We start from the raw sequence: 16,176 nt of genomic DNA, 5'->3' as shown, positions 1-16,176 counted from the left end.
CGATCCCCATATCTGGGATAACGTTTTGCATTGGTGTTGGAGTTAACAGTGACTAAAACTACTGAGTAGTTGTGCTGCCTCATCCTGGGCTTATGAATTCCAAGTTACTTGCTGAAACAAAACAAAGGACCCAATTCTGATTAATTTTTTACACTCTAAAATTCCACTTGTTTAAACATGTATTTGCTTTTTTTATTAGGTTTCTGGTGCCAGGTGACCTAAAGAAGGACAATGAGAAGGTTTTTGAGACCCGGACATGATCCTGTGAGAGAGAGGCTCAAGCGTGACCTCTTCCAGTTTAATAAGGTATTGTGGGCCCCTCATATAAATTTTCAGGGAAGCAAGCATGAAAGAGCAAATCTGTCAATAGTCTCCAAAGAGAGAAGTGGGACAGTTCGTTCAGCTCTGTATAGAAAAGCTAGATGCAACAGGAGTGGGTTGCCCTTGCGTTTGGTAAATCAAAACTGGCTTTTGCAGTCTCAGGTTACAGACATGTTAGTACGTGTGCATGTCCACTCCTGGGCTTCAAGGTACCACATTCTTGGTTTTAGGTCTGCATTCATGAGGAAGCAGACTATTGGCTTTTTTTTTTTTTTTTTTTTTTTTTTTTTTTTTTTTTGAGGGAACAAGGAGATATTTCAGTATGGCCATAGTCCTGCTGTGACTTAATACATAGCACTTTCACCATGCTTAGTGTCTTTAAAGTGCAACACACGTTCTCACAGCACCTCTATGAAGGAAGTCGATATTTCCATTGTGCCAGTGGTGTGGCCTGCGAAAGGACTAAGACAGAGAAGCTGTAACTTGGCAGAAGCTGATAAGTGAGTCTGTCAGAGCCATGATTAGATTTTTAGGAGTTCTGTTCTCAGCCCATACCTCAGTTGTTAAATGGAGAAGTGAATGCATAGGGCTCAAGTGGAGGAGGCTTCTTAGGCGGGTTTATGGCAAATGTGATCGTGCTGCTGTTCTGCCGTCCCTGAAGTCAAACATCCATCTTTTTGTGAAGGTTGCATTCTCTGTAGACGGGGAACCAGCAGTGTCTATGAGATGGTATCCACCCAGCACTGGGAGAGTTCTTTAGTTAGTGTGAGTCCTCAGAACAAGACCTTTGTCTTTTTGGCTGTTTGCAAAATGCCTGGAATACCTTCACAGCGATATCTTTCCTGTTTCACATGAAGCTTTCTGACTTCAGTGCTGGTGTTTGATTCAGTAATGTGATATGTACAAGACGGCGACTTTCTAAGATGCAACTTTTTAACTTACTCTTTGTAAATAGTCAGTGGGCAACAAAATTATGCACTTACACAAGTGTTTATATCAGGGTTCTATGTGTGGCCCACAAGACATTTTTGTTAACCATTGTCCACAAGCAAGGTTACCAGATTCAGCTGGTTTCTGTCAGTATAGTTTTTTTTCCTATCAATATTACTAAAGTGAAATGAATGTAAAACAAGGACATGTGAAGTGAGGTATGTGTTAATTTCACACAACATTGACTGGAATTGCTGTGTGCTCCCTTTGCATCCAAGGACTTCTGTGATCCAGTCTGCATACCCTGTAAATTCTAGGCACACAAGTGCAGTTAGCAAAACTAACTTATCCCAAGAGACTGTCTTGGTTACAACAATCTTTTGACCTGCTCACTAGCTTGGGTTGCCTGTCACTGACTTGTCTGCTCTTTATAAGCAAAGAATTGAGTGGAAACAGTCATTGCTAAGAGAATCTATAATTTGTTCTTCTAGCAAATAATTCTGTCATTTTTTTACACTCCCCCCTCCACCCCCCAGCAAAGATATGGCTTTAAATCAGGGTTGGGCAGCTTTTTTGATGTGGGGGAGGGATGAGGCATTTCAAGAATTTGCAAGTGGTCAAGGGCTTAATGGAGAAGGTGTGAGGTCTGGGGTAGATGTTAGATGCAGAAGGGAGCTTGGAGTAAGGGATTGGGGTGTGGGATCTGAGTTTGGGTGAAGGAAAGGGTTGTGTCCTGGGGAAGGGGATTCAGGTGCAGGGTCTAGAAGGGAGTATGGGTGCAGGAGGGGTTTGTGATCTGGAAGAGAGGTTTAGGGGTTGGGTTTGTGACCTGGCCAGGGGATTGGCGTGCAGAAGGAAGTAGAGTATGGGAGGGGATTGTGACCTGGATGAGGGTGTGGGTGGGGGTGCAGGATCCAGAAGGGAGTATGGGCACAGGAGTGGGGTGTGCAGAGGGTTTGGGTTCCGTGAGGTAGGGGAATAGGAGGCGGGCAGAGGGCTGGGGGACAGAGGCAGGCTCTGAACGGCCAGGGGGTGGGGTGCTGCATGAATTTGCTGTGGTCAGGGGCAGCGTGAGAAGCCTCTTCATCCTCCCTCAGGCTTGCAGCATTTACAGAGCCCCTCAGCCAGCTTTTCTGAACACCAAGATGGGGCAGGGTGGGAAGGGAGCTGGCTGCGGCTCGTCTGGGCCAGATCCGACTGTTTGTGTCCCATTCCTTTATTACTTGTAGAGAGAACAAAGCGCTTCTGAGAAGCAAACTTTACATGTGACTGGGACCTCTTTAAGACTAACAGGTCCTAAAAAGTCAGACCTAGGTTTTGGCATCACGAAGGCTAAAGCTTTGAGAGCCAAGAGGTTAAGAATGTTTTCTATTGCTGGTGAAAGATCCTTGTCAAACACAAAGTTGGAGGCTTATGAATTCTTAAGGTCCTGTTCACTAGCATTTTCCTGAATTTATTCTTTAAAAGTCTTCAAATATAATACCAGATAGGAACAACCCTGCATCCTACTTCAGTTGGGAGTCTACAGTATCTAATCAGTGCGGTATGGTATCTCTTATGTCTGCTAATTGTATTTGAATACTACATTTTACTTGAGGCCTAATAGCATACAGTATAACAGAATGTGAGGACACAGGGTATTCCTGTTGTGATTCTCTTTTTGCACTTTATTGTTTTGTAGGTTAAACAAGTCCATTTTGTACATTAAATTAATAGTGCCACTTATATTAGTGGGGTGTGCTGAGGCAGTAAGTACAACTGAGGCTAGGTCTTCCCAGCACCTAGGAGGATGCTTGCCAGTGCAGGTATGCAGGCGTGTACTTTGTCTGAGCTAAAATGCTAAAAATAGTAGTATCTCTTCAGTGGCATGGGATAGGTGCCTGAGTACAAACCTGCCAAGCCCTTGAGGCTGGCTTCACAGGGCTAGCCCATGCTGCAACAGTCACGCTGTCTTTAGTGTGCTAACTTGAGCAAAGCCACTGTATGTCTGCTTACCAGTGCTGGGACGCTCCTTTCCCTGCTGCTGTGTGGACTTGCTCTTAGGAGACTTATACAGTACTGTGAAAATTAATCATGAGCCTGCCAGTAGGTAAAGTGAAGAGGACAATTTTTCTTCCCTTGGGTGTTCACCCCAATACAGAGGTTGGTATTCTGCCAGTATGGGCACAAGGTAGTTCTCAAAACAAAAAAGCAGTCAGGTAGCACTTTAAAGACTAACAAAATAATTTATTAGGTGAGCTTTCGTGGGACAGACCCACTTCAGAACAGACTCAATATTTAAGGCACAGAGAACCAAAAATAGTAATCAAGGTTGACAAATCAGAAAAAAAAATTATCAAGGTGAGCAAATCAGAGGGTGGAGGGGGGAGGAGTCAAGAAGTAGATTAAGCCAAGTATGCAAAAGAGCCCCTATAATGACCTAAAAAGTTCACATCCTGGTTCAAACCACGTGTTAATGTGTCGAATTTGAATATAAAAGAGTACAGCAGCCTCTTTCAAGACTGTTGTGAAAATTCCTCTTCAGTGAAATGCGCACTTTTAAGTCATTAACAGAATGGCCCACTCCATTAAAATGTTGGCTGACAGATTTGTGGATCAGGAGTGCTTTTATGTCTGTTTTGTGCCCATTAACTCTTTGTCTAAGAGTTTGAAGTCTGTCCAATATACAAAGCATCTGGGCATTGTTGGCACGTGATGGCGTATATGATGTTAGTTGAGGAAATTGAGAATGTGCCTGTGATTCTGTGAATAACCTGGTTAGGTCCAGTGATGGTATCTCCAAAATAGATATGTGGACAAAGCTGGCAGCAGGCTTTGTTGCAGGGAAAAGTCCCAGGACTGGTGTTCCTGTGGTATAGACTGTGTCTGTTTTGGTGAGAATCTTCATGAGGTTGAGAGGTTGTCTGTAGGAGAGAACAGGCCTGTCACCTAAGGTCTTCTGGAGTGTGGCATCCTGATTAAGGATAGGTTGTAGGTCTTTAATAATGCATAGTTCTCAGTTTGTCTAACTTCTCGCCATGCTGGGATATGTGTCCAATACATCAAAAGATGAGTAGTGTAAATACTGATTAGTTTAAGGGAGAAAATTGAACAAGCAATAGCAACCTGGGTGATTAAAAATATAATCCCCTAATAATCTGGGGGGGGGTCTGTTCCCATTTTATGACTTTCTGAGTTTATACATAAAGGCCTAAACTTTGAATTGGAGAGAGCAAATGTGTAGGATTTTTTCCTTGTACAGCACTTAGTTGAGCTGTCCCAGAAGCCTGTGTTGCAGAAACCAGGCAATTAGACTTGGTAAGCAGATGAATTTCAACCTGTAGGATCTCAGAAGACATGATCTTCATGCTTAAGTGATTGTTCCTTTCCAGTGCTTATGGGATCTCCACACACACAGCATTGTGGTCCTCCAAGTAAGCTACGTTTAATTGTAAGGGTGTAGTCCCATTGAAATCAGTGGAGTTGCATCTGCATATGTCAGCAGTGAATAGGGCCACTTTAAGGACCTGCCTCCAGCTTATCTTGATGTAATTGATGGATTTTTAAGTATTTCAAAGGCTTTTTCTTACCTTGGTTCCTGCATGTTGTTACCTACTCTCCTCTTCTATCTGCAATGCAGAGTTTACTTGTCAGAAATGGGACAAACCCAAATGGGTTTGAAGGACTGACCAGTGCAGCCAGGGTTGCTTTCCAGCCTCTGTTCTATTCAAATCTTGTAACAACATGTGCTCTTTCAATAATTGCCTTTCCACATTGTGTGTGAATGTCTTGGCTTTACATACCTCTCTCTGTGTGACCAAGAACTAACAATACTTGTATATGCCTGTTGCAAGAATCTGGTTTTAACTCAATAGGTAGTATAGAGTGAAAGGTCTGTGTACCTGGTAATCTACTTTTTTACAAAAAGTTCATCCTGCTTTTAGTGTAATATTTGATATGTTTGGCTCAGTCCAAATCTTGCAAGACCAAGCATGTTCAGACTGGCATTGTCTGATTAGATGATAAGCGCATAGTTGCAGCACAGGCTGGTTCACCTGAATTACCAAACTACGTTATTTTTCTACTATCTCGCCCACCTTTTCTTACCAAACTGAGAACATTCCATTTCATTTATAGGCTGAGATGTGCACTGCATTTCATTTTTTTTCCCCATTTCCCTTGCTAACTAGTATAGGGGATGGAAGATTTTTAACTTGATGGATAAAGAACTATGTCAAGTAGATTTAACATTCGCTCATTGCTGTAAGCAAAAGGAGCCTTTAGCAAAGGGTGCCATTTCTTTATTTTGCTTTGTCTTAAATATCTGAATAAAAATGCAGGGGAGGGAAAGGAGAACAGCTGTGAACCTGATCTGTGCAATGGACCCAACGCCCGCAGCTTCGTTTTGGGTTGAGTCAGCTGTTTCCCGATTTTCTTTCTTGCAGCGAGTAGAACTAATGCAAAACACCTTTGTTAGCAATCTAATGCTGTTGACACCAGCTTTCCTCTTGCCCTGAAATTGAAACTAGTTTTTGCAGTCTTAGATGGTTTAATTTTTATTTCCGTAGGTCACCTAAAAGAAATAAAAATGTCCTTTTTGAGAAGGGAGTGACACTACTGCTACACCAATACTTTCAAGGATCTCTAATTTCATATGATCCATAAAAGGGTCTATTGTACTCTGATCCTCCCTTCCCCCACTAGAGGTTCACCTGCTGAACAGGTTAAAGTACAGGCTGCTTTCATCAGCCAGATATTAAAGAGGGAAAATAGGGACAGCCAAACAGCTGCTCCCTTAGTCCTGACCTCAGTGTACTGTTTGCAAGGAAAAAGAAATCAATGGAGAGAGAAATCTGTATGCCAAGTCACACCCTGCTGCCAAAGCTGAACACAGCAACAAACCTGCCACAGTGCCCTTCCTTCCTCCTTGCGTACATAAACAAACCTAGAAATGCACAGTACACCCCACTTGTCATCAATGATCGATAGTCAAATAACTTCCTTTTTGTCTATTTCTCTCCTTTGTCCATTTTCACATTTAAATTGCAGATGCTTTCTCTTGTGTTTGTAAAGCAACAGGCACACCTGCAGTGCCATAAAAACAAACCCATTAAACAACAGCTAACTGATTTGCACTTGTCGTGGGCAGGATATTCCATATTCTTGAAATGCAGTTGGATTTCTGTATCTGCAGCTGGGGAAGTGGGAAGAGGTATGAACTGCATTTCTCCAATCCTTGACCTCTGTTAAACGGACCATATTTAGAAACTGAACAGACAGTGGGCTGATAGAATGATCATAGATTTGTTTCGTGAACAAAGATGACAAAGCTTGTCACTGCTGTTTTTAGATGAATTCATTACTTAACAGTAATCTTTACAACTTCTGTTAGGGCACAATTACTTTTGTGTTGTATGTAGCACAAGTCGAAAAGAGGAAGCACAAGATATCTAGAACTGTATCTTTCACTTCTGTTTGTGGGTTTAAAATGAAACCGGTAAGAATATGGTTGCCAGGTGTCTGGTTTTCCCAGTGAGGGTGACTGGAATGCCCAATCAAGAGGACCCTGTCAGCAATGCCACTTGGGCCATTAAAAGTCTGGTTGGTGGTGCTGCGGGTCTACAGCAGGTTCTTCCTACCTGCCCTGGCTCTGCACTGCACCCTAGAAGTGGCCAGCAGGTGCGGTTCCTCTGCAGGAAGGTCAGGTCTAAAAGTGCTGCCTTGCCCAGAATACCTGGGTGGGCACTGCAGCCAACAGGAGCGTGGTGGGGGCAGTGCCTGGGGACAAGAGCATTACACAGAGCCTTTAGCTTAGGAGCTGCACCTCCCAGATGTTTCCATGGTGCAGAGCCAGGGTAAGCAGAGAGCTTGCTTTGGTCCTGCTGCATTGCTGATCAGGAGGCACCAGAAGTAAATCTGTGCCCCTACCCCAGTCTCAAGCTCCCTCCCACACTGAATCCCTTCTACCTGGCCCCCAGAACTGCACCCCCCCATTAGAGCCCTCCCTCTCTCCCACACCCCGATGAGTGAGGATGGGTGAGAACAAGCCACCAAGGGGGAGGGAATATAGTGGGTGGGGATGGGGCCTTTGGAAAGAGGTGTGGCAGGAGGGAGCTAGGATATTCAATTTTGTGCTGTTGGAAAGTTGGCAACTCTATAGGATAGATTTTCATTCCAGACAAGATGTAGATGTCAGTTTTTACAAACAGTAGGTATAGTTTCCATGCCTGATGAGACTGCCCTTATAAATTTAGGGGTACTGAATTTGAGGTACTTTGTGCTGCTTTAATATGATACAGTACCACTGATATGAATCATGTTCTTCTACCTTTAAATGTGGATTCAAATGTAACTTATTTCAGTTGTAGCATAAACATTCTTAGCTTAGAGCTGTGGTTTAAAGTTACTACTGCTTTTAAGATTTCAGCTGAAAACTGCTTCACCCCTCATGGCATTAAACAGAATAAGTTTTTCTCTCAGAACAAATGTAGTGGTTTGTCAGAGCATCTTTTGACTTTAAACCTTATCCATCAACATGTTCTGGAACAACTAAGCCATATTTAATTTCTGGCTTCTATCCATGTATGATGAACAGTGCCCATGACGCTACATGGTGTTTGTTTTTTTTGTTTTCCCCCCCCTACCAGACAGTAGAACATGGATTTCCCCACCAGCCCAGTGCACTGGGATATAGTCCATCTCTCCATCTTATGGCTATCGGGACCAGATCAGGAGCCATCAAACTGTATCCTTTCTACACGTGTGAGTCAAAACTTATAGTTTCAGGTTGTATTCTCAGATTGTCTGGAGTTGTATCCCACAAAGAATCTCAGTAACCCTTCTATTTGAGTTCTAGTACTGCTTTTACAGAGATGATTGATTACTCTTCTTTAATTTTGTACCTTATTTCTAGTCTGTATTGGAATATATGATTTTCAGAAATAAGCAAAGTAGATGGAATGTACCTAACAAATCTTTCTTCCTTTATCATTTTTATGTATAGTTGTGTTTATATAATGCATTTTACATTTGCATGCATTTTATGGAAGCACCAATGGGTGGGGGTGATCGGCTTCCTTTTTCCAAGGTCAAGATGAGTGAGGTAATATTTTTATTAGAGCAGTTTCTATGGGTGAAAGAAACCAGCTTTTGAGCTCACATGGAGCTCACCTTTCCTTACTCACCTTGGGTATCCTGGGACCAACATAGCTACAATAACACTATGCAACAGTTTTCTTTCTAGTAAGTAAGATCTTTCATGGGGAATCAAGAGTAGGTGAGCATAATGGTCCTGTCTGGCCTTAATAGTGAATTGTCCATTATTGTAAACTCCAAGGCTATTTTATGTAACAGAGGGGTAGCTGTGTTAGTCTGGATCTGCAAAAGCAACAAGGGGCCCTGTGGCACCTTATAGACTAACAGAAATGTATGAGCACATGCTTTCGTGGGCAAAGATCCGTCCTGCATCTGACGAAGTGGGTCTTTGCCCACGAAAGCATGTGCTCATACATTTCTGTTAGTCTATAAGGTGCCACAGGGCCCCTCAAAGCTATTTTAGTACTTTAAAGCTGGGGAGAGTCAGTGGCTTGCTTATCTGAAAGGTTGAAGTTTAAGCCATGAGGACCACCTGCTTCCTGAAGCAGTCTTCATCTGGGACCCTGAAGTCCCCCAGTATTGGGCCAGAAGTCATTGTGAAAGGCAGTTCAGTCTTGGGATATTGTGTATATGCAGAGGCACTGAGAGGTGGTCCCCATGACACAAGGTCACTTGAGCTTGTGATGAAAGGCATGTCACTTCAACCGAGAAGGGAATAGTCAGAGCTGTCTATGCTTGCTTAATCATTTCCTGCAGTGTTGGTGTACAGAGACAACGGGCTTTGTAGGAAGGGGTTAGCCATCTGTCTTCTGGGTACAGACAGACAGAACAGCAGTGATTTGGAGGGGTGGGGAAGGCGAAGGGGGGGGTATATATGAAACCTCTAAAGAACTTTGGAGAAAGCAGGGTTCAGCCACTTCTTCTGCATGTTCCCCTACCTACCTTCTGTCCATGCTTTCCATTGTTGTAAGCACAGAAAATTCAAACTAGGCATGCATGGATTCAGAGGAATATAAGATCACCCCTGATTCCACCTGGTTTCTGATTTAAATCTCCTTTGCTAACCACTGCTTCTCAAGTGATTTGTCACTGTAGGTCATCTTTCATACCGTTGGTCCTCAAAAAAAAAAAAAAAAATTCAGATATGGAGCTCCTGGGGTGGAATTTATGGGTTTACATGAAGAGAACAATACCGTGATGCACATACACTTTATTCCTGGCCTGGTGAGTAGAATTCAGATACTTTAGTTATTATGGAGTGAGTGTATAGGCAGCTTTGAAAACCATTCAGTTGGAATACAGCAGGGGTCTCAAACTCCTGGCCCATGGGCCATCACTGACCAGAACAGTTGTGCAATCTGGTTGGAGTTGGGGCGGGGGGAGGGAGCCCAAGCCCTGCCTCTTCCTGCCACCACCTCATCCCTGCCGCCCCCATGGCACCCTGTTCATCTGGGATGCAGCTTTTGGAGATTGCCATGGGGTCCTGGTGTGACAGCAGTGGTGGTAGTCTTCCACTGCAGGGAGTGTGGAGAACCTGACCACTGCTACCTTGCCAGGCACACCCCTCTACCCAGTAACTCCATAGTCCAGGTCCCTGGAGCATGGGATGCCATGGGGAAAATGGGGTAGGGCAGTTCTTGGGGACTGGAAAGCAACAGTTCTGCCCTCCAGCCTGCTGGTACTCCTGGCTCTGATTTGCACAACTGCTCCAACCAGGGACGGCCCATGGGCTGAGAGTTTGAGACCTCTGGAGTAGAGTGTGGATGGACTCCCATGCCCTGAGTTCTAGAACCTTTTTGGGCTGTGTAATATCTGTGCCTTAGAAATACTGGGAGTGTGATAGGTCTGGTCCACCTCCCTCTTCCACCCCACCCCCTTTTGTGGGTTGTTTGCTGTAAATGGCACTTGCTATCACACAGAGGTGAGTCATAAAATGGAGACAGCACCTTGAAAATCCACAGAGGATTCTGGTGCTTGAATCCCAAAGCACCTGGTGATAGTGGCAACAGGATCAGGAGAGTTGCTGTTGCAGGAGGCTGGCTGCAAGGATTTCCTTTTGCATTGCAACCTGCGTTTCTATATTGGGATCATACCCATTTTCCTCTGCTGTTCATTGCTTTCCATGTGGAACAGCAGCTGCTGTTCTGCAGATTTCATCATTCTTTGTTCTGACATCGTTTGACTTACCTAGCCACTTCTTAAATTGCTCCCTTTGCTTTTTGCATAATGTTTCACCACTAACTAAAAATGGGAAGATCAAAATTCCCTCACGTGCCTGTTGGCTTTTAACCAGGTCCCCTTGCGGCAACCTGACTAGTAGACCAGACTCTGTGCTGTCTGAATCTCATTTAGGGAGAACAGTGTTATGAGTGGGTGTGAATTTGCTAGGTAGTAAACCACTCAGAACTTAATGGTATAAACTGAAACTCCCATGGGGGAGTATTACATGTTGTATCAGGTGTGGCTTCAGCAGGCAAAAAGTTTCATTTGAGTGTACAGTTGGCAGGGCTGGGCTTGTAAAAGGACTCCCTGGCACTACCTTGGGAAAGGAAGTTGGACACAGAATGCAGTATGAGTGGTGAAGTGAAATACACCAGCAGTTACAAAGCAAGGGTGTGGAAGGGTGTGTATACACTTCAGCAAACCAGGAAGGATGTAAATAGCTTTGCTAGCTACAACACAGCTTGCTAAAGTAGGTAACAGAGTGGGCTTGCCCAGTTGATGAAAGGACAGCTAATATTCATCCTTCTAAAGATCAAGCTCTCAGCTCTCCATGCTGCTATATTGAATACAGAAACCAGCAATAAATGATTTAAAGTCTGCAGCCCATTCTGTGTACAGTAAACTCTGACATCCAGCATCCATGGGACCAGGAGGTTGCTGGGTAGTCATATATTCTGGATAATAGAGTAGCTCATGCTGGGTGGGAGAGCAGGGGAGCCTGCCAGCTGCAGTCACGCAGCGCAGAGGGACACAGGGCAGCCGTGAGCAGGCTTCCTGCCCCGCCTCAGTGGGTGGGGCTTTGCTCTCAGGCTCTGTGCACAAACCCCAGCCCTGACACAATTTTCTTCTCTGTTCAGCAGACACTGGGCGGGAGTGTAGAGAAGTGCTGTCAGGGCTGGAGTTTGTGTGCAGAATACAAGAGCAATGCCCCACCTCTCTCAGGGGCCAGCCCACTCAGTGCCACCCTGCATCTCTTTGTGCTGTGTGAGAGTGCAGCAGGGAGGCTCCTCTGCTCTCTGTGCTCCTGCCTGGTGTCCACTGAGGAGTGCTACTTGGCTGTCCATTATGCCAGTTATTTGAGTGTGCTGGTTACTCAAATTCCAGTTAACCAAGAGTTTACTGTAGTTCAAAAGTCTTACTGTCTGAGTCAGCAGAATCATACTGAATGCAACTGTGTAAGCCCAGGGCTTTGTGCACCTGAGTCCTGCATTAACTGAGAGAAGCTTTGAACAGCCGTGGTTTATTGCTTGATGCATTGTACTGCTTTGAAGTAGGTTGTTTCCTTTATGATCCTGTTTCTTGATTTCAGTGCCAGCTGGTGACACTGCTGGATGATAACAGCTTGCATCTCTGGAGCCTGAAGCAGCGCAGTGGGGCATCTGAGCTGCAGGAAGAGCAGCGCTTCACACTACGGGGGCCTCCTGGGTAACATGTGCCAATATTGCTGTTTGTCTTCCTGTGCTGCCCAACCAGCAGCCTCTGGAATGGACTCTGACTTGGCTTAGTTCAGTGTCCAGATTTTAGGGCCCAGTTTGCTTTCTAATGAAGTCACTAGGGGTGTTACCATTGATGCAACTAGAATCTGAATAAAGCTTCATCTGAATACAAAGCTGCCCCAGTTCAGAGATCTATTTTAAAAATACATTTAATTAAATCTGTGCAACTCTGTATACTCTCTCAAATCAATTTAAACCTGGCATATCTGTTGAGCTTAGCTCCATCACTAGTTTTAAATCATCATGTGCCCATGGATCTAAGTCATTTTGGCTATGTCTACACTTACTAAAAACTTGGAAATGGCCATGCTAATAGCATTCTTCGATTTGGCCAATAAGGTGCTGAAATGCATATTCAGCGCCTCATTAGCATGCCACTGGCCATGGCACTGATAGGAATAAGCGGGTTTTGATGTTGGTGGGGTCCTTTGGAAAAGGACACCCATGTAGACGAGCCGCGGGGGAGAGAATCACAGCACTGTGGCTGACGGCACTCTAATGAGGCACTGAATATGAGTTTCGGCGCCTCATTAGTATCTTCGATTTGGCCATTAGCATGGCCATTTCAAAGTTTTTTAGTAAGTGTAGACACAACCTTTAATTCACTGTTTAAAATATCCCCATATTTCTAACTTCATTTTGTCCGTTCTCCGGCAACTTATTTGTTTCTGTTCCTTTGTATCGTTTGGGAAGATGAGGTTTTTAACTCATAACAGCGACTCAGACATGCAACATCAGAAGATTTATTTTAAAGCTGGCATTCTGCTGCCAAAAAACCAAAATCCTAGCACAAGCTTCATTTGTCCAGCGAAATGCTTACTGAATCTCTTACAAATGGCTTATGGGTAAAGCAGGGGTCAGCTTTCATTTGAGGCACTGTAGAGTTTAAACGAACACTGTAGCTGTTTCTTTTGAGAACTGATCTCCTTCATAGGCTGTTAACTGGGCTGCTTTTTGCATCAACAGATCTCCTCCAAGTGCCACCCAGATAACTGTTGTCCTTTCACATTCATCACAAGAAGTTCTGTATCTAGGCACTGAGAGTGGCAGTGTCTTCGTGGTGGAGCTCCCATCGTTCAGAGTGTTAGAGGATAGGACCATCACCTCTGAGGCAGTGCTGCAGCGGTGAGCCAATGGGCACATTCCTCACTGAGATTTGTTATGTATAGGCATGGCAGTCAGAAGGGTGTTCAAAAGTGGGGTTTTTTTTTTTTTTATTCCAGCTTATCCACGAGAGCTTGACATTACATTAGCTACTACAGGCTGCAAATATGGGATGATGACAGAGAGACAAATCTTTACTCTGAGCTCTAGTGCAAGGGTGGGCAAAGTGGGTGGAGGGGGCAGGCAGCCTCAGGGCATGTGAAATTTCGTAAGCGGGGGGCACAGCACAATTAGCTGCTGTCTCAGGCTCATCCAGATCATTAAAAATGTTGACATGTTACTGTTTGTGTGTGTATTCACATTTATATGCCAATTTAATAGTTTTTCATTCTACATGCTTACCTTCTTGCATATGCCACAAGCATTTTTTTTTCATATGAGCATAACAAATTTACATCCAGTTTGGATTATATTAGGCAGGTGGGGGGGAGTGGCAGGAGGCTCCAGCACATTGCCCCACTACAATGCAGCAGCTGGGATTTGTGGCCCCCACTCCTACCCAGTGTCTGGGAACTGGTAGGGTGGTGTCGGGGTAGAGGATTGCCTGCCACTGCTGGGAGTTGGGAGATCCCAGTCACCCTGCCACCAGTGGAGGTGGGAGCTGGTGTGGGAGTAACAATCCCCTGTTATGCAGGGCTGGGGAGCTCCAGGATCCCCCCACTACCCATGACAGCAGGGCTGTGGCAGTGTTCCGTGAAGGTCTTTGGCAGCCAAGAGTTCTGGGACTTCTGGTACCTATATAGCACTTGTAGCTTTGCTCATGATTACGTATCCCAGTCTCACCAACAAATATCAAAAGCATTTGAAGATTCCAGAAGGCTTAATAAGGCATTTCATTTTTAAATCTGAGCAATGATCAAAGCTGCCTCAAGTCCACAGAAACTCAGGGCGATGCTTTCAAAATTGCCCAAGGTTCTTAAGATGCTTTGGATGCTTTTGGAAACTTACCCTCTAAAACACGTTTTGTGGAATGCGTATCTTCCAGTGTTGTCTGCAAGCAGACAGTCAACAGCAGGTTTGTGTCAGCTTCATTGCACTGCTTGTGGTTCTATCCATTCCTTTCCCTGCCCATCAATGGTACTAGGTAGGGAGGTAGCTCAAAGCCTGTGTTCTCCCCACTTTGTGGGCTTCCTTCTGTGGAGTTCATCACAGTTATCTGGTTTCCCCTTCTGATGGTGGAACTGGACAAGGAGATCTTCTCATGTAGAGTCTTCAGAGTAGCTTCTTTGCACTGCAAATCTTAAGGATCCTGACTATGAAAAAACACTCTACATGTTTTGACCCTTCTAAGAGTTTCACTTTCACAGTCGTTGTCATTCTCTCCCATATTTGTGCTCTCCATGGGATGTCATATTCAGCTGCATGTGAATTAATTTTTCTCTGCGTTTTGCCCCAGGGTGCCAGAGGAGTATCGTAACAGGCGGTCATTTGAATTGGTGGAAGCCTTACGGGAGCATCCCAGCAACCCTAACCAGATTTTGATTGGCTACAGCAGGGGCCTCATTGTCCTCTGGGACCTACGTAATCACAGAGTGTCGCACCACTTCCTGAGCAGTCAGGTATTAATGCTGGCTGAAATCAGTGGGCATAGGGAAGGTGAACTCTCCTACCTCCAGGTTTCTCTGTAGAAATACAGACCTGGGAGAGCCAGCTGTGGTGTTCCCTCCTATGAATGTCTGTTCTGATTCTGGAAGGATTGAGGAGTCTCTGGACATCCGTCACTTTCTCTCTTCTTCCCTAGCAACTGGAGAACCTCTTTTGGCAGAAGGATGGCCATCAAATCATTAGCTGCCATTATGATGGAAGTTACACCCAGTGGCCAGTATCCAATGATAACAGGCAGCCTGAGCCCCTGGAAAGCAAAGTGCCTTATGGTCAGTATATGTGTGATAGAAATGAACTGCTTCTGTGCTGAGGCTTTAAGCTGTTTGTGTTGAACTGATCTTAAACTCACCTGAAGCCCCTCTGTGATCTGAATCGAGCCCTCACCTGGTGGATAGTCATGGCAGTGCAATGCAAAGCTGTTTCCTCAATGGGCCATAAACATCTCTCGAAGTCAGTCCAGTTTGCTTTGGTGTTGAAATCAGTTGAAGCAAGGATATCTGGTTTGATGTCCATGCTGAGCATGGACGAGTTGGAGGCAAAAATCTGTACAGAAGCATAGATGACTCTATCAGGAAATGAGCTAGGGATTCTGTTGTATTCCTTGTTCTGAGTCAGGTATCCAGCCTTTCCTGACAAGAGCCAAGTGACTTCTGTATACGAGCTCAGTGGATTACTTCTCTAATCTGTTGCTTGAGTGCTAAAGTCAAAGTGACACATGCTGAAGGCTGAAACTCCTCAAAAGGGGATAACTTTTCTTTTGCTGTGTGGATGCCTCCATGTTGATGTGATCTGGCCTCTAGAGCTTATTGCCTGTTCCTGCATTAAACATGCAAGAGCACTGGAAATTGAAGTTCCAGGTGCCCAGCCATGGACAGCACATACTACTTCTGCCAGCAACAGCTACCCTTTGGCCTTAGCCACCTTAACACTGAACAATACTACCAGAAATGGCATCTCCAAGAGAAGGTACTCCTCTGAGTTCAGCACAGTGAGGTGCCCCTACTTTCCAGCTCATGTAACCCTACCTTATAAGTGGCACTCCTGTCAGTTTATGAATCAGAATAATTAAAAAGGGCCTTCAGTTTCCAGTCTGCTTCCCCTGTCTAGAAGTATGATCTCCTGCTAATGCAAGATACATCTTGCATCTGTGGTAACTTTTATAAATCTGTCCTCCTAGGTCCTTTTCCTTGCAAGGCCATTTCCAAGATTTATTGGCTGACGACAAAGAAAGGGTAGGTTCTTGTTTATTCATTTCCCTCCTCTGTGCTGCTCATGAGATGGTTAAAATAATGGGATTGGGGCAAGGGAGGGAAGCACAAGATATTTTGTCATCTATTGCAGACCACGCTGGTCTCATGCATGT

At 44.7% G+C, this 16,176-nt stretch overlaps 1 protein-coding gene across 3 annotated transcripts in view; it reads left to right on the top strand.

Moving 5' to 3' along the window:
• Window positions 1–16,176, top strand: part of LLGL2 (LLGL scribble cell polarity complex component 2) — a 53,678-nt gene that overhangs the window by 11,772 nt on the left and 25,730 nt on the right. For 2 of the 3 annotated variants that reach the window (XM_075014410.1, XM_075014411.1), the window contains 8 exons: window positions 200–306; window positions 7,878–7,975; window positions 9,468–9,549; window positions 11,858–11,973; window positions 13,011–13,169; window positions 14,605–14,767; window positions 14,950–15,082; window positions 15,991–16,045. In XM_075014410.1, coding sequence (XP_074870511.1) covers window positions 232–306; window positions 7,878–7,975; window positions 9,468–9,549; window positions 11,858–11,973; window positions 13,011–13,169; window positions 14,605–14,767; window positions 14,950–15,082; window positions 15,991–16,045 — 881 coding nt within the window. In that variant the 5' untranslated portion in view covers window positions 200–231. The remainder of the gene's footprint in view (window positions 1–199; window positions 307–7,877; window positions 7,976–9,467; window positions 9,550–11,857; window positions 11,974–13,010; window positions 13,170–14,604; window positions 14,768–14,949; window positions 15,083–15,990; window positions 16,046–16,176) is intronic. The other variant, XM_075014413.1, reaches the window with a different exon arrangement.

This window comes from Carettochelys insculpta, chromosome 20 (assembly GCF_033958435.1).
Source record: "Carettochelys insculpta isolate YL-2023 chromosome 20, ASM3395843v1, whole genome shotgun sequence".
In the NCBI taxonomy this organism is placed as follows: Eukaryota; Metazoa; Chordata; order Testudines; family Carettochelyidae; genus Carettochelys; species Carettochelys insculpta.
This window is presented reverse-complemented; position numbering and strand designations above follow the sequence as displayed.